General features: G+C 34.9%; 1 protein-coding gene across 1 annotated transcript; it reads right to left on the bottom strand.

Annotated features, from left to right (window-relative positions):
• Nucleotides 1-1,246: 1,246 nt before the first annotated feature.
• Nucleotides 1,247-20,870, bottom strand: LOC110790112 (dicer-like protein 4). The gene is made up of 25 exons (XM_021994870.2): nt 20,666-20,870; nt 20,261-20,438; nt 20,008-20,121; nt 19,268-19,408; nt 19,116-19,188; nt 18,562-18,602; nt 18,082-18,222; nt 17,858-17,986; nt 17,370-17,508; nt 17,085-17,187; nt 13,095-13,281; nt 12,362-12,522; nt 12,081-12,287; nt 11,737-11,993; nt 11,373-11,647; nt 10,824-11,251; nt 10,137-10,237; nt 8,270-8,475; nt 7,919-8,128; nt 5,090-5,554; nt 4,721-4,993; nt 3,595-3,921; nt 2,750-3,131; nt 2,550-2,664; nt 1,247-1,891 (listed from the first exon to the last, which is right to left on the bottom strand). The coding sequence occupies exons 1-25, from the start codon at nt 20,761-20,763 to the stop codon at nt 1,741-1,743; spliced, it is 4,902 nt and encodes a 1,633-aa protein (XP_021850562.1). The 5' UTR covers nt 20,764-20,870; the 3' UTR covers nt 1,247-1,740.
• Nucleotides 20,871-22,456: the final 1,586 nt, after the last annotated feature.

Below are 22,456 nucleotides of genomic sequence, written 5' to 3'. Positions count from 1 at the left end.
TTAGTTAGATATAGATAATAGTATTAAGTCTTAAGAAGTGAAATGCGAATGATTTACATCATTTTTTTCAATATAAAAAGTACATTGCATCTACAAATAACTTTTTTGTCCCTGTACCTTTAGAAATATGGGCCTCACTTTTTTATTTGGCCCATGGCCACCAAAAACTCTGGGACGGCCTTGGTGCGCACAACTGCTGCTTGTGCGTCCGCACAACTGCTGCTTGTGCGTGCGCACAACCTGTTTTTTAGCCTTTTCTCATTGAAATTCATGGTTGGCTCCCAAAGTAACCTATGCAAGTTCATAGATAATGAGAAGCATATAAAAGGTTGCAAAAATATACGATTAAGTTTCCCCAATATGTGAACGAGGAGACAAAGAAATAAAAGACTAAAATATATAAAAGATTAGAAATTAATAGAATGAAACAATGAAAAAGGAAAAGATATCCTAAGTCGTAAATGTCGCACATCACTCTACGCCCAAATCAAACAAAGACCGAGTATAAGGACTCATACGTAACCCCTCCATGGTAGTCCACAATATGTTCAGATCTGCCTTGGTATTACTAGTATAGAATAATAATCAAGGTATAGACAATAGGATCCGGGTTCTCACTTTCAGAGATAGGCAATAGAATATTAAATCATGTACTAAACATCGAGCCCTAGGTCTATATTTATAGGAGTAGGAGAACCAGAAACCCATTAGGAATAGCATTCCGATTGATGTAGGTTTAGGAAAATTTTATTCAGAACTTGGATCTACATCTAGTAGAATTACGAAAGAAGTCAAGCTCTTCCACACCCCTTGCACACAACAAGGGGAAGCTTGTGGCCCAAATAACTTGCTACGCAAGTTACCTTGGCCCCAGGCAATGCTTGAGCCTTGGGCCGCGCGCACGAGCACAACCCATGGCCGTTATGGCTTGTGCGTGTTGCTTGGCATGTGCAGGCCTTGCGGCCAGATACCTTGTGCGTTGCTTGGCTCGTGCTGCTGTAGGCCTTGCGGCCAACCAACTTAGCACGCGCATGGGCAATCCCGTTGCTGTTGTTGTGGCTATTACTTGGCCCACATGCATGGGCCGAGCTTGCGCTCTTGCCTTGATCACGTTCCGCAATGCACGCAGCCTTTGGCCCGTGCTTCCGACTCATGGCTCGAGCTTCGTGTTTCTGATTCGTTTTCCTATTCCGAAGATATTTCCGTACAAGTTAATCAATCCATTAAGCTCAAGTGCTCAAGTAAATAAGACGGTACAAAAAACAGCAGTGATACTATGGTGGGAAGCGTCTGATTTACATAAAGAGTTGGACCACGACTTTAGGCCTAAAGGTCTTTTTGTTACATAAGCGGCTAAGCTTTCTAATTACAAGTTACTTCATCCGTCCCTAAAAGATTGCCCCATATTCTTTTTTTAAAATCCCTATTTATTTTGTCCTACACTGTCCCAATCCCAATTTACCAGCCCATATATTTTACACCCAAATTTACAACAGTGAAGTTTGCTCTACGAGGCAATCTTCTAGGGACGAAGGGAGTAGAACTTACAACCACAAAGCACCTATTTTAGGAAGCACCAAGTGCCTTTTACTACCGACATTAATACACTATTTGTTTATCATTTACTTGAAAGAGTTGGGCCTCCTCTGGCCTCATTCTCTAAGGCCCAATGGACTTTAGTTTTCTTTACAAAATCTTCCTTCTCTCTCTGTCACATTCTGTACACATCATGTGCGGCTCTTACTTAATGTAACCTTCCCTCTTCAACAACCAAAGTGCACCTTCTGCTGCTTCTTCTGCTGCAGCTTTCTTTTTTGCCTGAGGTTGACCAAAGCACTCCAATATCACATCTTCTGCGTCCTCGATTACCACCACTACCTTGAAAGTGAACCTGCAAAACGACATTATTCACAGAAAACCGTAAACTAACCACAACAACACCTACTTCCTTCTCTTGACATCATCAGAAATTAAAAAAACAGCTGTTAATTTTTAGGGTTTCTTCTCTAAAAGAAATGGTAGATAGGTGGCGCTACGAGAACTGAAAAAAAACATCAGGAAAGCGAGTAACAGATAAATTGGCATGACAAATTGCTCTTTACAGCCAAGTCATGCAAACAACAAATATGAGAGAAAATATCTGAGACATAAACAAGTGAGGTGATGAGTGATGACACGAGTGGACTTCAAGGAACGCAAACTTTAAGTAGTCTTTTATTTTGGCAAACAAAACAACACAAGATAGTTTCATAACACAACCACGAAAACAAAAAGAGCAAAAGCACTTTACAACTAAAGCAAAAGCCAAGATCACACACTATCTACATCTATAGGAACCGTTGTACATAATTTCTCTATACTCCTAAACACGGAGACATTATACAAGAAAAATTATGTTGAATACGTAGAAATTAACTGATATTTAGGATAACTGCCAAGCTATTCAGTGGCTGCTGTTTCATCCAACCTTGATTTTTTTTGTATTTCTTTGGAGAGCAGGGGGGCGGGGAGATATGTACAGATGTGATAATTTGGTAAATGCAACTTACAGTTTCAAATGGCTTGGTCCTTCCTCTTTACAACACTCATACAGGGGATGTTTCCAGCAGTTTGTAACACAGATCTCATTCAATTGTGATTTTGCAGTTACTTTTCCCAGGCTACCTGAAATTTGCACATATCTAAGATAAAGCTACTTTCATAGAAAAGAAATGCAATGCTTTAAATTCACTAAAACAGCTAAAAGTACCATGCACATCTGAGTCAATAGTACAGTTAACATCCTCAGTGCACTGACTATTTTGCTGTCTCTTTGGAAAGGAAATAGGTGCTCTGGTAGAATTTCTCTGAGAACTAGAAGTAATTGTTGGCATTTCATATACATTGGGCTCTGGACTTGCACGGCCGTTGGTAAGTGGATAATCATTCAAAGACAAATTTCCAATAGAGAGTTCTAGATTCACACAGGTACTAGAATGTTCCTCCAAACACAAATTTCCAACATGGGGCAAATCGCTGGAAGACACAACGGATAGAGGCATCTCATCGTACCCAACTAGCCTGGCTTCCATAGTGCGCAGCATTTTTAGCACCTCCTCCAATGATTTAGTCTTCAGACGGTAACCCTGAGCCTGCAGATATGGAAATGTCAGCTTGTTACTCAACAGCAGCTCAAAGCTGAGTAAATACAGATTCATTGATATTTAGATGAAAACCAAAAGAACTCTCTGACTTGTTCAGACATTTCAGAAGAATATAAATATTGTTTCTGGAACTTAGACATGCAAAAGGGGAAAACAATGATGGGAGGCCCAAACAGTAGATATCATTTTAAGCAGCATAAACATTAGTAAACAAAATATGTCTTGAACAAGTGCATTTCTATGTCACCAATAATGATGAACTCACAGTGATCTTGATTCTTGAGATGGCATAGGAGTTGCAATAATATCAGTAAGGAATCCGTCAACCAACATAAACAACACATGCAAGTCAGAAATTACATTTACGCTACTTCTGTGTTAGAGAAAAATGACCAACAATGTTGTATCACAGGAAAGGTTGTAATCACCAATACAAAAAGAAAATTCCCACCTTCAGTTTTTCAATAGCTTGCTGCGCAGCCATTCTCTTAGCTCCTTTAGTATTGTGATACATTGCAGAGGCGGTGAAGTGGATACTTTTTCCATTAATTATTGCCTCAACCATGAAACTTCTATGTCTCTTTGAAGCAATATACTCCAAACTCCAGCCATGATATTGGCATAGCTCCAACAGCTCTCTTATAGGACTAAGTTGCAGATTAGCATATTTCATGATAGGATTCAAAAACGAGTGCATCACCTTCCACACATGATTTAAGTCAAATCCTGTGTCAAGAAGAATTGCCCCAAAACAAGATTCAACCAAGTCGCCAAGAGCCTGTGGGAAAAAGAAAAAGACATTCAAGGATTTTAACAAGGATCAACGTACGATATGGGATCCAGTGAGTTTTTTTTTTGGCAAATAAAGATTGGGATCCAGTGAGTTTCTAACAATAAAGGCAAATTTGTTAAAAAGGACCTTTTATAACCCAAATTTTGCGAGAAAGGACCTTATATAATTTTTTTTGTGAAATCACACCTTAATGTAATTTTTTTTGCGAGAAAGGACCTTATATAATTTATTTTTTTATGAAATCACACCTTAATATAATTTTTTTTTTGCGAAAGACAACCAAAAGTAAATTTCCGGCATTGACTGAGTTTTTTCGGCCATTGACTTGCACGTGAGAAGCACGTGTGACTTTATTGTGCTAATCACACCCAATTTTCCTCCAAAATTCTAAGCTTTAAAACCTAAAGTTGAAAAAAAAAATCGAAATAAAATCAAGTTTGAAAATTCAAGACTCGAGAAAATCAATGTCTTTAGCCAACGTAAGCCACACGTACTGCTCCCGTGCAAGTCAATGGCCGGAAAAGCTCAGTCAATGCCGAAAACTTCCCTTAGGTCCTTTCTCTCAAAAAAAATTACTTTAAGGTGTGTTTTCACAAAAAAAATTATATAAGGTCCTTTCTCGCAAAATTTGAGTTATAAAAGGTCCTTTTTGGCAAATTTGCCAACAATAAAGGACATTTTAGAATATTGGACATTGGCAATGCAAAATTCTTTTAAAACATGTCAGATATTTAGAAACTGTAGGAACCATGATATCTAAGAGGAAAGCGGTTCGAGCAATAACCTTTGGGCATGGTGGTTCCTCGAGTAGATGCCTTTCAGAAGCAGGCTTTCTGATAAAGTTCACAAATTTATCAACAGCATTACTTAGGTTGTTGTTATTCTCGCATATAATGAATTTGTACAATGCACTAGCTGCTGCTTGGGCAAATGAGTTGTTATTCACAAGGGATGATCTCAAATCAGTCAACTGGCCAGGTTTCAGGTCAGGGAACACTGAGTACAAATAGGACGTGATCAAGTAATCCAACACAGCATCCCCAAGATACTCCAATCTCTGTTAGCCATCAATGGTTATTGCCAGACAAATCATGCAAATGAAGAGTATTGATGACAAAATCCAAAATTTCTCAACATGAAGGTCAGCATGTACCTGATAACAACCTCCTCCATGTTTATTGTAAGATGGATGCACAAATGCCTGCAGAACTAAGCCTCTGTGAACAAAACGATGACCCAAAACACCTTCAATATCAGGAATACTAACGCGGTCTGCAAGTGACATAAACCTGGAACTTGCAGTCCAAGCATGACACACTTGAGAAACTTCAAATTCAATCTGAATACCAAACCACCTAAGGAATGCAATTGCAGCTTTAAAGCCGCTGTCAACTATGTAAGCTCCAACCAGTGCTTCAACAACATCTGCAATTGTTTTCTTGGTTAACCATTGATGATTCTTACTGCATCTCACTTGACGATTACCTAACGCATTACTCAAATTAACTTCAGAAACACAATGAATTGAACTTTCCGTCTGATTGGTACATATGACAGAGCAGGTCCGACCAGGAGCAAAAAACTGGTTAGGGTCGAATTCTCGATCGCGTATGTATCCCTAAAGTATGGAAATGCTGCAGCATAGTTAGATATTCATTTTTAAGACAGATAAATGCATTTAGATATCAGTTTTATCAAGGTAGCAGACATAGTGGATTCAGCAACAAAGCAAAGAACTTCAATTCACAAAGGATCCATCTGTCATTTTGAGCTATTCCGTCAGTAATAGTGATGACATCACCACTATGGCCAAGAAGACCAAGTGCCCTTTGTCCATCTTCACATTTCACAATATTTATATCCTTTGTATGGTGACTGTTTTGTTTTAGCACACATGACACAAGCTGATATAGAAATCCTCCTAGATGGAAAGTTTATCATTTCAATCAAGGAATGTTCACTAGAGGTGATAATGAATGGTAGAGTTTAAAAGGACACCAAAAGAAAGCATGAGTGATATGTGCGACTGCATGCCCTAAGTCCTTCAGATCCAACTTGACAATATACAAAGGAATCCCTTGTTTCTGTTTTATGACTATATTTCCAAAAGAAAGGTTTGCCAGCTGCTATCTTTTCAATAGGTCACCTTTGTGACTCACTAAAGTAATTAAGACCTAAAGGAAAACCTCCCTCCTTCTGTCACAATCTAATTTTGAGCTACATAATCCAAAAGAGAAAGTGGCAAAAACCCAATTATCATCACTCTAGGAATCTTAATAAGCATTATTGAATACCATACAAGATATAACTTAACAAATGAAAGAGAAATGCTTCCTTCAGCATAATTGAAGAAGAAGAAGAGACTACGAGAGATAAATTCTACGGGGTGGATGATGATAATTGAGCACCAAACATAGATGCAAATCTGAAAACTCTAAGATCAGAAGCTAAGAAATCACTAATTTAAGAACCAGTTTTAGGTATAATATGAAATTGGAGGAAAAAGGCAGAGAGGAAGCTGACATTGTACTGATGCATCATAATATCACAAAATAATATGCAACTCAATCAAACAATTGCAAGGGTCAAATGAGTTGAAGGAATTAACCCCAAGAAATTAACACGATAAATGACAAAAATAAGGGTAATATATGGCTATTATGCTAGATTACATGATTACACTAAACGTTCAAAAAAGTACCCCTTGTGACGTAATAAAAGTATTCCATTTAGACAAACCCATGGGTATCCGGCATGATGTATTCATTACCAGTTGCGTGTTTCTTGAAAACGCTATAAGTGAAAAGAGACTTATTAAAAGGCTACAAGTCAGCATGACCTAGTCCACGGGACAGGGATAGAGTAATTCATTAGCTTTCATGAGGGGCTAAAACAACAATACCACAAACAAAGGGAGTATACAAAGGATATTCTTAAACTTTATAATGAAACTTTTCTAAAAGAATATACTAACATCCTTGTTTTTCTAGGTATAAACGATGGTATCAGTAATTTCTGAATAAATTCACATGACAATACCCGTGAAATTGTTAGTCCATACCTAAAGATTTCATTTTCTTCATTAAATTTATTACCATCCATTACTACTTTAGAGGTGGGTATTGTGTGGTAATGAACATTTATGGACAAAAACACATGTACGATGATGGAGTTCCAATGGTAACCATTAACATGGGCTTACCTTAGGAAATAACATACAAATTCATTACCATTCCTGCGATTTAGGACCACTTACCAAACAGGCTGTAAAAGACTCCCAATATGTCTGTAGTTATAAGACGACATAACCTAAATATCACCTCAACAAACCCTAAATTATTACCTAAGAAATAGCCCAAAAACAATCTATAACCGTCACAGACAAAAAACGAATATTTGCTGAAGATAGTAACTTTCCGCCTGAGGGGAGTGTAGCTACCCGTGTGGGGAAACCATAAAAAAGAAGGAAATTTCTTTCGTTTCCTCCCCCCCCCCCCCCTCCCTCCCCCTCGCCACACACACACAAGCAACCTCTTCAATGCTTTCGGTGAGGTTTCTCGTGCTATAGGTTTCTCATGCTATAGGCTACACATAACAGTTAAAACTAATCCCTATAATTGTTTGGTAGTGTACTTGGAAGGAGTTAACTGTGCTGATATACAGAGAAAGGTTTACCACTCCGGGCATTCAGTTTATGCTTTTTGGAGGATCTTATATGGTTGGAATCAAGTTCTTTAGCATTAGTGTCTACTGTCCTTCCTTGACTTTTAGATACAGGCACGATTTAAGAAATTGAGGACTTGCGTGAAGTTATTTTGGTGCAGGTGTCTTGTAAATGTCTTGGGACATGCTATTTTTTACTCCGTATTTTTAGCTTACCTTTTGTATAGGATTAACACCCCCTTCATATCTTTTAAACATAAATATTTATAAACCTATCAAACAATTTGGGAAAATAGAAATCCAAATTCCAGCAATTTACCTGCAATTTATTCTTAATAGCTAACTTGCATAAATTTGAGTTGTTTACTAAATTTGAACGCCTCCTAGTCAACTGCCCTTCATCAAAAGCTTCATGCTTAAGAAACAGGTGTCTCCCCACTGCAAACTTAAGAAAAGAATCGCCAAGAACTTCAAGCCTCTCAAGGGAAAAGCGCTCATGGCATTTTTCGGTAGTCAATGCTTCAAGAACCTGCCCAATAACAGCATAACGGCACCGTTTTCTAAGTTTTATACCAAAAGGTATCCAGTCTTCAAGTTAAGTAAAGCAGTCATTAAGCCAGACTAAGTCATACAAGAGAATTAATTCAATTTCTATAAAATTGTGCCTTACACGTTCAGCAGTAACCACGGTTCCCTCAGCAAATGACTTAGATAACATATCTTTCAATTCAATTGCTACAAGCAAGTTTTCCAAGCGATGCATGACAGATGGCAACAGAGACAATGTACTCCCGATGTCCTTGGAGAAGCCAATTATCTTCATTTCACAAAGCTCAGGTGGTAATTCGAAGAAATGCTCGTCTAGTTCACATGATTCTGATATTAATCAACAAAAAATTAATAACTCGCTACAGCTAGTAGTAAACAGCTCTGACAACAGTCTGACACATAAAAAGCACTTGCTAGATCTGCAAGTTTCCTCTTCAGTTTGTCCATGAACTAGTTTCACTGACAAATAAATGACCACAAGCATAGAGTACAAATTCAAATTTTTCCTCTGACCTAAAATTTCTAATGCCACAAAAAAAAAAAAAGAGTGAACATAAATAAGCATGCAAAACAACTTACGACCACAAGTATTTTGTCCCTTGATTGATTTGTTTAGAAAGAAATGGAAATCCCTGCAGTAAACAGATTTTGATAATGGATTACAATGTGGTTGGGAATGCCATCAGCTCTGTTAGCCAGTAATAGCCAGTAGTAAACTTCTTCTTGATCATTTTTTCCATTAGATTTGCACATTGTACTTCTATAATACAAAAAAATTTAGTGTGTGAAATCATAAATATGACCCCTTGGTTTCTCATCATTCATCATTATCATTACCCCATTGCCTCAAAGAGGCTCCAGCAAGAAGCGGGGTAAGGGGGGTCGGACGTATGCAACCTTACCCCTGCAATAGCTGAGAGGTTGTTTCCAATTGACCCAAAAGCGATAACGGGACGACAACGGGACGACCATCTTCTACTTCATGGAAAGGAAGTGAAGAGGTATTAAGAGCCATTTTGATTTAGCCCATTACATCCCAAAGCCAAAAGAACAAATGAATCATTAGCTCCATCGGAAATAAAGGGTGTTAGTTTTCTGCCAAAATATAAATTTATTAATAAACTATTGTTTTATATAAAAGAATTTTAGGCTTTTATGTAAGGTAAATCCCAGGGGTTATCTTCATAGAACCCGGAAAATATTGTTTTTTATTGTAAAGGACAAGCCACAAGGAAATTTAAAAGTATCCCTTATGGACTACATTGTGTTTGGATAGCAACATAGAAGGAAAGGGAAAGAGGAGGAAGGGGAAGCGAAAGAAAGGGATGGTGTTTATTAAATAGGGAGGGGAAATGGTCCCTCGCTCTCCTTCCCCTTCCTTCCCCAAACCTTTTATCCAAACAAGGGAGCTTGTTCCTCTCCCACTCCCTTCCCTCCCTTTCTCCCCTTATCAAAACAAATTTTTAGTCAACACCTTCTCCACTAAAGTTCTAATGTTGGACATAAACCTCTTCAGTAGCCTGTGTTTCTTAGTATTAGAATACTATCCACTATAACAGCTACTCTGACCCACTAGAATATCTAGAACTTTTTTTCTTTTCTTTTTTCACTGAACGTTCATTCTCGTAGTACTATCATGTGAGTTAGATAGGCAATAGTTTTATTCTACCCCATGAAACTGTACGGCCTAAACAATATTACAATACTTATAACAAGGTAGTTAACAATGCGGACCTTTCCTATACCTGGGGTGGGGATTCCCCCCCGGCCGAAAAGTTTCGTAACGTAATTTTATTTCCGCCCCCCCCCCCCCCCCCCCTAAACTTTGAGTATAATTGTGTATATTCTATACTACATTGCTTAATTTTGTTTACCGCCCCCCCCAACTAAACTGTTCAAGATCTGCAACTGGTAGTTAAGCATTTAAAAATGCCTAGTAAACCTTCTAAGTAGATCTTCTTATTAGATTGACTCAACAGAGATAGTACCTGAATTCCCGTTCATGCGGTCATGCAACAAGTTGTGTAAGCAAAAGAGTTGTTTAGCTTGCAGTAGAGGTTGTCCTGGGTGTGTTAGATGAATCCCAAACCTGGTTAAGAAAATGTGTGAATCAGAAACAAGGGTAGAACACAACAAAGGATCAATATCTAAGGTCTTCAAGGCACTGTCGCAGACCAACTGAAACCAAGTTTCAAATCATGTTAATGAACCAGGGAAAACGTCATAATTTGATAAACAGAAACAAAGGCATTATAGAGTATCTCCAAAATCTATATACAAGGAAAGAAGTTCTATGACTTAGCAATAGCAAGTGGTTACAGTAACTTCTAATACAGAATCATATAATAACTTAATAATTCCTCTGTTCCCTACATATTGCACCATGTTCACTTTTACGCTCCCTGAAACATGAGTTTGACACTTATTTCTCGAATATGCATAAGTAAAAATTAAAAAATAAATAAAAAATTGATATTTCGAAAATATATATCGATACGAATCTAACAAGATCTCACATGACTACATTTATTTTACATATAAATCATATAAGATGGTCATAATGTGAATAGTATAAAAGTCCAAATGGTGCGATATTTGGGGCACGAAGGAAGTAGCATTTTTTCCAACATCTCAAATTGGAGAATAAAAAGCAGAAAAGCTTCTTAAGTACATACTTTTCACTCAGGTGCTCTATATGGCTTGTAGAACTGTTATGGAAACTGTAGCCGCTTTTGTCAGGGATAATTTGTGAAACAAAGAAGAATGACTTCTTGTGGGCCACGTATACTAAGCTATTCAGAATATCATTCACACTGACAGGTCCATCAGCAAGATGCAAATAACTATCCAGAGAAATACAAGTATCCACCAAGTGATCGAGAGGTGCAAAAATTGGGGAAGACAAACATCTCCTAATAACCATCCAATCTACAGATATCGATCCGCCATACTTTTGTGGAATGACAGGGAGCAAAAGATAGAAAATGGATGAACTTGATTCGCAAACATTATTTTTCTTGAGGGGAACATGACCACACATGAATTCTGACCGATCAAGAATGATCTTAAGGCACATTTCCTGAAAACTTTGAGCCAGCAGCATCTGGAAAAAAAAAAGGAAGGTGAAGTGATTCCACAGCACATATTCAAATCTCTAATCTTCCACACTTTTTTCCCATAAGAAAACAAAAAATTGACAGGAAAATGAATGATAAATAAAATACCTCTTCATTGCTAAATTCAGCAACTCCAGAAGGAACCAGGCCAGTCAGCACAGATCTACCATGAGCGAGGTGAAGATCAATCTTCATTCCCTCGGCCTCACAAGGCAGAGGTGATTTTACAAAAAGGCCAAAATCTTTATATTGTCTATCACACGGTTTAGGTTTAAACCTAATAAAGTAGGAGTTGAGACATACAAGGTTGTCCACATCAGACCAAGGTTCCTTCAATGCAGCAGGAACTACCATCTCATGCAGCTCAAAGGGTGAATCTTCGTCTGCAAATAAACAATTGAACAAGATCAAATTCATAGTCAATAGGCAAGGACGAAATCACAGTTGTTAGATGACAATCTTATTAACAAACCTTCAGCACTCTCAGAATCAGGAGCATCAAGGTTTTCCCTCATATCATCTTGTTCTGGCAAGAGATATTCTGTTAAGGCACCAACTTGATGTAATTCTTCGCATGCTCTAAGACAAGCATCTTTCTTTGCTGCTTCTTTTGAAGATTGTGGTGCACTAACTATGTGATGAATAGGAGCATTAGAAGGAAGAATAATGTGGCATATGATTCCTTCTGTATCATCAACATTATAGAAATCCGGCATAGGGGTAAAATACCTACAACCCAGTTAAAATATGTAATTATATTAGTTACTTCGTTGACTGATACTAGAAAAAGTCATTGAACACATAGGAAGCACGTACTCATCATGTGGCAGTTTAGAGCAATAATGGTAGAGCAATGAAATGCTAGTCTGAGTACTAATGGTAGCACCAGTTGAACCCACTGAATAAACTTCTTCTTTGATATAGGCAATAACTCCATTTGGTATTCTGTCTCTAATATTCAAGTTCATGAGATCTTCATCTTTTCTGAAACTGTCCATCAGATTCATCTCTTTCTCGCTTCCACTGCAATGTTACAAAAATGTCTTCTTAAATAAGGACACATGAAATTGAAATAAAGCATTTGCTTAGGAAACAACCTGTCAACCAAAAAAACATATTCCGATTGTGGCATTCGGGCACGGCCTCTGGACTGTATAAAGCTTGCAAGAGTTTCAGGAAGATCAAAACGTATTACAAGACAGCATGTCTGTATATCAAGTCCTTCTTCACCAACTTTAGTAGCAACCAACAGATTCAGCTGTCAAATCACATTATTAACCAGTGTTTGGACATAACCAAAAAGCAAGGAACAAATATTGTTTCTTATAAAGCATAGGGAAACAAGCAACAACGGTGATTTATTTTTTAGCGTGCAAAAGGTAGGAGATGGGTTCCTCAACAACACGTTGTGCAAAAGTTTTCATAAAGCGCAAGATGGGCGGGGTGAAAAGAAGAAATCTGGCCGTTTACGCACCCATTGCTCACAACAGTAAAGTGTTGGTAATGCCACTGCAATCGCACCCATTATCAACACAAAGTTAAAGTCATTCAAAAAATAATGAATTATCTATGTGCTGCTTACTTACAAAGTATTCTCATGATCCCTTCCCCCAGTTAAGCAACAAGGCATACCCTACGCAGTATTGCAAGAGTTTCTCGCCATTTTGGATATAAAATAGGCTAGACAAAGCACAAGAGGGGACTTATTAAAGCCAACATGAAGGACTTGCTAAAAATCTCCCACGAGATCTGAATGCTCCACTACAAAATAGCTATTTCTAGTTTATTTTTGGAGACAAGAATGCAAAGTATCACAGTAAGAAAGGTTACCTTTCCAGACCGGAATTCTTCCAAAATACTATGCATGGTATTTCTGGACATACGCTTTGAGTGGACTCCAACCAGGTAATCGCACTTCCAAGCAGATAAAATCTTAATTTGTCCAAGGATATATGCCAAAGCTCTGGCAATAACAATCCTATTCACAAAAATTATACATTTCATATCTGGCCTTGACCTGAAAAGGAAAGTTAACCAGCTCAGCTTTGAGCAATGCAAGACAACATAAAAACTACCGCCACGAAATGTGGACCTTGCCAGTTTGTGGATATAGGAAGGTCTAGAGAAACACATCTACTGAATCTAAACTAGTAGACTGGTTGGCTAGCCAGAAATAAACAAAAGATGAACCTCTGCTTAGTCACCAAAGAAAAAAGTCAAAGCACATCCAGACAACTTTATATAAAGTATTTCCTACTCATAATAAGTGGCACTAAATTTACAAAATATGACAAGAATAACAACAAAAAGACATTTCTTGATTTGCTAAGCTCCAATCCATTTAAGCCGACAAATTTTCTTTTTCAAAAGCTCTAATGGTATGTAAAACTAAACTCTAAATCCAAAATCCAAGAATATCCAACACAAAATGTCGTATTCATTCATTATATTCAGATTTCAGAATTTCAGACCACTTAAATCAGACATTCTCAAAACAAATATCCTATCACCAGGACAATTGTAACATTTGTGAACGTTTTATCTTTACCGAATAATCATAAAGGTAGGTTAAGCAACTGTAAAACTTATGATGAGTTAAGTGATGCCTGGGAAGTGGGAAGTTAAGAGTATGTGGGAAAGTGAAAAGAGTTGGTATTTTAAAACTTTGAATGACTGAAAAGAAAACAAAAATGATGATAGGTCAGCAGACCTAACACCATGTATGTGCTCATCTACTCTTTCTGGCTGTATTTGGCAGACTTTGTATTTGGGACACTTGATCTATAGTTGTAATCGGAAAGTCTTGAGTTTTCCTTAATACCTTTTGAGTAGTGGCAGATTTCGATTTGTGGGCTTTGGAATGTCCAAGAAGAAGATATGGCAGAATGCTATAATCGCGATCTTGTGGTGTCTGCGGCTAGAGCAGTATGTGCACATTTTCTCAAGAGCCGTTTGAAGAAGTGATTTACCATGGAACATAGTTACTTATTTTCAACTTTTTTGTGGGCTAAGGCGGCTGTGATTTTTAAGGGGTTTTTAACACTTAGTTGGAGAAATTCAAAGAAATTGGGTTAATTTGTGATCTTTGTTTCCTGAACTGATGACAACATGTCCTCTTTCTTTGTACTCTTGGTTTGCTTTTGATTTCTAAATCTTTTTCTCATAAAGTATACATAACTTCTCTTCTTTTCTAAACGTTCCGTGGACATATTACAAATTAATCATTGCTTCCAACTAATTTATAGTCATCCTTTACAAAAGATATAGTGAATCTTTTGGCTCAAATTGAAATGGAAAGAAGTATGGACTTATGGAGACCTGGATAATATGTCAAGTCTGACCAGAAGGTCTTCAAGGCAAGTCCTAGCTCGGCCATAAGGTCAACCAAGCTTCTTCTTTTTTTTCTGTTAAGAATGTTAAGCTATCATAGTATATGCTCAAATGACCAGAATCCATATGATAAATATCCAAGGAACGGAACATGGATTTAACTCACTGAGATGCTTTATAGCTAACACACCAAATTTGTCATATTAAAAAAGAATAGGGAGGAGATAAGAATTACTTTTGCATGATGAAAAAGCTACTCGTAATACATATATGAAATAGATTGTTTGAAGGAAAGAAAGAAAGTGAATGTGCCCGACAATCAAGCGATTATGAGGGATTAGGAGTGATGTGGAGCATATTTAGACTGTGGAAACGGTTTTTTCGCCATAATATGGTTCTTGTGGATTGAGAAGAATGGTCAGATCAGATCTTCCTATATAAAGATAAGACTTTTCCCCTGGAGTTAGGTGATTTTCCTGGCACCTTCAGAGGTTTTAAGGGGTTCCTTAGACTGATTTGTGATGGAACAGCAGACAGATGGGCTCTCTTCCAAAGTTCCAATTTCCTTCTTCTCCTTTCAAAGAGTTAAGCCCATTATTAGGGTCTAAGTTTTACAAAATATCACAAATTGGGACCTTACTTTTTTTTGGTCAATAATTGGGACCTAAGGTTAGATTTCTTATAGTTTAACTCAACTTTAACTAAAGGTTGACTGTTCAAACTAATCAAATAGATAAAAAATAAAATATAAGAGTTATGAGTTAATACTTAGTATTATTTGTCAATTTGTCAATTTATTGGGGGGTTTCACTGGGTTTTTTTGTTCGTCTTTAGATTTGAGTTAATAGGTACTTGTTAATTTTGTGATTTTTTGTGAGATTAGTGATTGGAATTGGTTAATTTTGTGATTTTGTATGATATTAATGCTACTAAATTTTATTGTTTTTGTGTTGGTTATGATTTTTTATGCTGGTTTGATTTATTATTATTTTTGTTTTTTTTAAGGACAGCAAATTGGAGGCGTAAGAATAACAAATAATTAATTAGTTTTGTGATTTTGCAAAAATTAAATGTCATTATTATATTTCTTAACTTTAGGACTTAACATTTCTTTAACCACTATAGTTAACTTTGGCCATAAAAGTAAGATGAGGTTGACCAAAAAAAGGTGAGGTCCTAATTGGTGATTTTTTGTAAAACTTAGACCCCAATCATGGGGTTAACTCTCCTTTCAAAGAACTAGTTTTCATCGTAATTCGTAAACTTTGGATTGGTTTCCATTTCTAAAGGAATAAGTAAACTCATTGATATTTGGCTTTGCATAATGGATAAAGTCTAGTTGACTTGTTATACTATTCTCCTTTGTTCTAATTGTAACATTTTTGATGGAAACAACTTCTATTCTTACAGGGCTAAGGTTACATTTTTTTACAATGTCCTCCTATGGACCATGGTAAGAGCCTACTCAAAGACCCGAGGTTATTTTGATGTAAATGTAGAATGACTAGGGTCCTCCAAACTCGTTTATTTAAATTTCCTTCAATTGAAGATTTCTTCCCTAATTAAAAAAGTCCTGAAAGGTTCTAGAGCACGAAAGTATTATAAAAAAAACGGTTTTTTCATGAAATGCCCCTGAGGTTTAACGAAATTCACCAAATACACCCGCGTGTTTCGAATCACATAATATACCCCTCTTTTCGAACTGTTCACCAAATACCCCTGATTTTTATTTTTTCTCCATCCCTTCCTTCTCCTTTCCTGATCCATCTTCTCCGGTGCACTCCATTGTTCTACAACCACCAACATAAGAATCAATGTGCAAAACTGCAAACAATCAAATTCGGAAAATCTATTACTTCCATTCACCCACTATACCACTAAATTTGAAAAAAATAAACTTGAAAAAAATAAACCCCTTCCCTCTCCCCTGGCCACCATCAGCGACATCATCTCTTCCTTCCCCTCTCTCCTCTTTCCCATCACCTTCTCTAAACCTAAACTCATTCTACACGAATTGCTACTCTAAGTTCAAATTAATCATGCAAAACGAGTATATATATATGCACTGGGTTTTTGGAGACATAGAGTTATGATGATATGAGGAAGAAGAAGAAGAAGAAGAAGAAGAAGAAGAAGAAGAAGAAGAAAGGAATTTTTTTTTTAAAAAAAATAGTTAAATGTAGAATATTGGGTGGTAAGGGTATAAAGGTAAAGTAACGCTAACGGAGCACTAATGGCCGTTAAGTCTAGGGGTATTTGGTGCACTTTAAGTTTAAATAGGGGCATATTATGTGATTCGAAACACGTGGGTGTATATGGTGAATTTTGTTAAACCTGAGCGGCATTTCATGAAAAAACCGTAAAAAAAATTAAATAAATAAATAACTGAGTTCCTACAGCATATTAAATGTCCAATAAATTAAGTAACAAGCAGAACAACAACTATTTAGTAGCAAACATGAGACCAAGGCTAAGGGCTCAAATACCAACCTGAAGTTTGACAGAATTCCGACAAGACGCAAAACTTTTTGCGAGAAAAATGGCTCCTTTAGAAGCTTGTTACACAACATATCAGGTGTTCCTTCAGAGACATCTGCAAAAGAAAGATGTTTTTAGCAACATTAATACTAGACAGTAGACATGTAAGAAAAGAAAACACATAAAAAGAAATTTTCCAGTATGAGATGTTATGCCAGAAACAACACATTATATTAGCAGGTTTTAGAACACGGGCAATAGTATAGCTACGCCAATATGCTGCAAAGTGCATCATACCTCCCATACATTCCGTGTCTAATAGAGATACAGTCTGAGCAAGATACTCATTTTGTAAGAAGTCATCACTGGAGTTTCCTTTTGCATCTATCAGCTCATTTCTCTCGCAGCCACCGCCATTCAGAAGGATGTGACATGCCTGAGGGAGTAACCACAGATTTGCATATATGAAGAATATTAAGTATGCAATAAACTTACATTAATTTGACGTTTTTTCCAGTACACACGCAAATCATGCATTGACATAGATGGTACATGAAGTTGATATGTTCCAGCTTATCAAGGCAAGTAGGCAACCATCTTTCCTTAACTATTTTTGTGTTCATTATGTGACACGGAATTATATTAAGCAACAAACAAAACATCATCCATGTTCAAGAAGAGGGCTGCAGAAAACATCATGCCTTCAAGCTACAATGTATCGCATAGCAAAACATCTATTACGAGTGCCATTGGTATGCTTTACCACAATTAATAATAAGACTTACTTGCAATGCTCCCCAAAGGCCAAGGCTGGTTAAAGAAAACACCATATTGTTATGCAGTTTTTGCAGAAGCTTTTTGTTGTTCTGCACTCTAGCGAGATCATCTTCAGTCCTGCAAAGCATAGATGTACACTACTTGCAAACCATAAGGACCCATAACAACGAATATGTAAATACTGAGAGGGCTAAAACAAAATGCTGTCTAGAGATGCTGTGCAATATAATACCTGGCGTTTAATCTCATCCAGTTTATCCAAACACTTCTTGTGAGAGCTCGACATATTTTCGTTTGAGCTATAGTGATACACTTCAACCACAGGAGATACAACAACTGTTTCCAGTTCACTCTTGTCGTTAACAGTAAAAACCTGAGCCAAGGAATAAATGATGTTTATGGGGAACACAATGAAACGTGCATAATAAAGCTAACACCTTACACATGTTATACATACATGCACACACATAGGTACGTGTATGCATACATGATACATGTATTATATAAGTACATATGCATGTACTATGGCGTTATAATAATGTTTGTGTATCTACAATGAAAAATTAATCTGCAGTGCAGCGTACATCAAACTACCAAGGAATCAATTGAACATGCAATGGTTAGTCTTTGAGGAAGATTAGAGATTATTGGATGACATATAATACAACACGACTGCATATGTTTGCAAGTAATGATCAGTCTCTAAACCCACCTTAGCGTGAAGTAAAGCTTGAAGACTATTGATAGAAGCACCTGCAATGGAAAATCATAAATTTTGATTGAAGTGGCCAAAAATTAATGACACTTGATAAGATTTTCTGTCATATCACTCCAAAATTATAAGACGGGAAGATTATCATTTAAAGGAATAGAATGTTCAAGAACTAGAAAAATATCATGATAATATCAAATCCTCAAATTAAGCACATCATTTTATCTTGCTCCTAATGAACAAACTTTGTTCAGGTTGGAAGACAATTTAATAGGAGTCCATTATCTCAGAGAACAAGAGAAAAACTTAAACACTAACATAGCCTCCTCTAAAAAAATTGCTAACAACAAAGTCGTGGTAGATGTCAATCGTTATCAGCAGGATCATCCAGGTATTAGAACTTTAAGAAAACCTGAAAAAACCCTAAAAGTCCAGCGAGCATTGACCAAATCACGCCAATTCCTAACTTACTGGTAAAAATTAAAAGTTCAGACAAGGAAGTAATACTAATTTTGTTTCCAAAGAGAAAGAACTTGTGCATTGCTCTCAATTACCTTTCCCACAAATGGGAGATGCAGTCATGCCAAAGATACGTGGAATTTTAGCAACTTTCATATCATAAAAAACCTGCAATTTGTGTATGCAAATACATCAGAATCTCTTACCCCTTCAAAATGGCATACGATAAACAAGGCTAGAACTTTACCTTCATGATCTCTGCGTAAGGATGATTACTCTCAAGTTGGGCATAATGACACTCGTCAAATATTAAGAGAGCAATTGCCTCCATCCTGATGAAGCAATGGCATAAATTACGTAGCAACACTTGTGGAGTCATGACAAGAACCTGCACTCAATAAGAGGAAAGTTTAATAGTAGTCCTTGTGGGGTCAACACAATAAGTATAGTCTGTAAAAGTGTTAGGAGATTCATCAGATAGTAAACACAATTCTTCATTGAAAATGAAAATTGTTGCGTCAAAATGCCTAAATTATCTGCTGGCCAGAAAAGAGTGAAGGTGAAAGGTAACGAGCAGATAATAAGAGGAGATTTCTCAGTTACACGCAAATGTAACTTCACAGGACTAGTAGCGAGATTTGGTAGCTTAGCTAAGCATGGATTATCTGTAACTACAAGGTCTGCTGATATTAGGACAATTGGACAAACCACAAAAAAGGTTCCCATATTGATTCTTAAAATCCTTTTAAACTGTAGATGAGTAACTCTAGTAAGAACTCAATGTCCCATCCTCAACTTGAATCATTGCCTTACAGGTTAATGGTCTTTTTTGTTGATAAAAAGCTGGTCAGTGGTTAAAGTCGTTCAACTAAAGAACATCTTTCACCTTTTGAAACCCCAAATATATGCCAACATACAAACACTATGGACCAAACATAGGACGATGTAGGTATGTAGTATGTTCACTAGAATTGGAAAGTGACAAACCTCGTACTGCTTAAGCTCTCTTTCCCAGCCAATATGAGTCTTCAAATGTTTGGCATCATCACCACAGTAGGTTCCAACCTTGAAATCAGTGAATTGTTCGATGACCTTAGCTTGCTGCAAGAACAAATACATGAAATGTACCCATCAAACAATACATATGCTTCAATAAGAAATAACCTTAAACAGAATCCCAACTAAACAGGAACGAACATAGAATGCATAATTCGAAAATCGCAATTGGTGAAGCACGAACCTGATGAACTAATACTACAGTAGGGGCCAAGAAAACACAGACATTGTTTTGAGGCTTCTTAATAATGTGAGCCATATCACACATTAAGAGTATAGCAATAAGGGTCTTCCCACAACCAGTCTCTAGAACCACAATGACATTTTCTTCCAAAGCTTTTTTTGCCAATTCTAACTGATACCTGCACGAAGGAACACATTCCCAGAAATTTAACCCCTGAAAACACTAACTTACAATTTAGAGTGACAAATTTTGTCAAGATATCAACAATCTAAGCAAAACCGTTACACAGCAATTCCATAGAAAACAAATAAGTAAATGCAAGGACAATGACGATAACAATGAAATCAGAACAAACCCATCTCAAATGAAGTCGTCAAAATTAATAAATAAAATTCGATAGCATACTTTCTAGCAATAACTCTGGGGTTTGTTTTCTGAGGAGTTGAAGTGATCCCCATTTCATTTTCTGGAGAATCGTCAACAGTTAGAAAATAATCGCCCATAAATTGAACTCAAATTCTAAATTCAGAGTGTTGCGTAATATGATCAGGTCAGAATATAAGAAAGGAGAGAGAAAGAGTGTGATGCTTTTCTCTGTGAGAATTATTGAGAAACTGAAATTAAAGTATCAACTGAAAGGGTTTCGTCATGTTTTGGGGCGGGGCCCTACTGTCCAGCACTAGTCAATCTCAAGTCTTTCTTTTTCTTTTCTTTTTTCTTTTCTGTTTTTTCCCTGAAATTGCACGAGTAAGGCCCAAATCTTTTGGACTTTTTAGCAGTTTTATTCAGTTCAGTTCAGTTCAGCTTTATTAAGTTCAGTTCAGCTGAGTTCAGCTCAGTTTAGCTCAGTTCAGTTCAGTTCAGTTCAAATCCATTAAGTTCAGTTCAGTTCAGTTTAATTCAGCTTCATTCAGTTCAATTAAGTTCAGTTCAAAAGAACGGATTCATCTTTCTTTGTAATTATTTTTATTCTTGATATTGCAATTAAAATTGACATTTATTACTTATATATATATATATAATAATTATTATTATCATTATTATTACTTAAATATTACTATTACGGAGTATTATATTAATATTATATGTAATTATTTTTATTAATAAATAATTATGATTATTGTAGTTATTAATTATTATTATGAGTATTGTTATACATATTAACATTATATTTTTATTTATTATTAATTATTAATTATTAATTATTTTATTATTTTATTATTTATTATTTATTATTTATTATTTATTATTTATTATTTATTATTTATTATTTATTATTTATTATTTAGTATTTAATATTTATTATTTATTATTATTATTTATTATTTATTATTAATTATTAATTATTTATTATTATTATTATTTATTATTTATTATTATTATTATTATTTATTATTTATTATTTATTATTTATATTTATTATTTATTATTATTATTTATTATTTATTATTTATTATTTATTATTTATTATTTATTATTTATTATTTATTATTATTATTATTTATTATTTATTATTTATTATTTATTATTTATTATTTAGTATTTATTATTTTTATTTATTATTTATTATTTATTATTTATTATTTATTATTTATTATTTATTATTTATTATTTATTATTTATTATTATTTATTATTTATTATTTATTATTTATTATTTATTATTTATTATTTATTATTTATTATTTATTATTATTTATTATTTATTATTTATTATTATTATTTATTATTTATTATTTATTATTTATTATTTATTATTTATTATTTATATTTTTATTATTTATTATTTATTATTTATTATTTATTATTTATTATTTATTATTTATTATTTATTATTTATTATTTATTATTTATTATTTATTATTTATTATTTATTATTTATTATTATTATTTATTATTTATTATTTATTATTTATTATATTATTTATTATTTATTATTTATTATTTATTATTTATTATTTTATTTATTATTTATTATTTATTATTTATTATTTATTATTTATTATATTATTTATTATTTATTATTTATTATTTATTATTTATTATTTATTATTTATTATTTATTATTTATTATTTATTATTTATTATTTATTATTTATTATTTATTATTTATTATTTATTATTTATTATTTATTATTTTATTATTTATTATTATTATTATTTATTATTTATTATTTATTATTTATTATTTATTATT

This window comes from Spinacia oleracea, chromosome 2, assembly GCF_020520425.1.
Source record: "Spinacia oleracea cultivar Varoflay chromosome 2, BTI_SOV_V1, whole genome shotgun sequence".
Lineage (NCBI taxonomy): Eukaryota > Viridiplantae > Streptophyta > Magnoliopsida > Caryophyllales > Amaranthaceae > Spinacia > Spinacia oleracea.
Note: the sequence above shows the minus strand (reverse complement) of the source record. Positions and strands in the feature narration are given on the sequence as shown.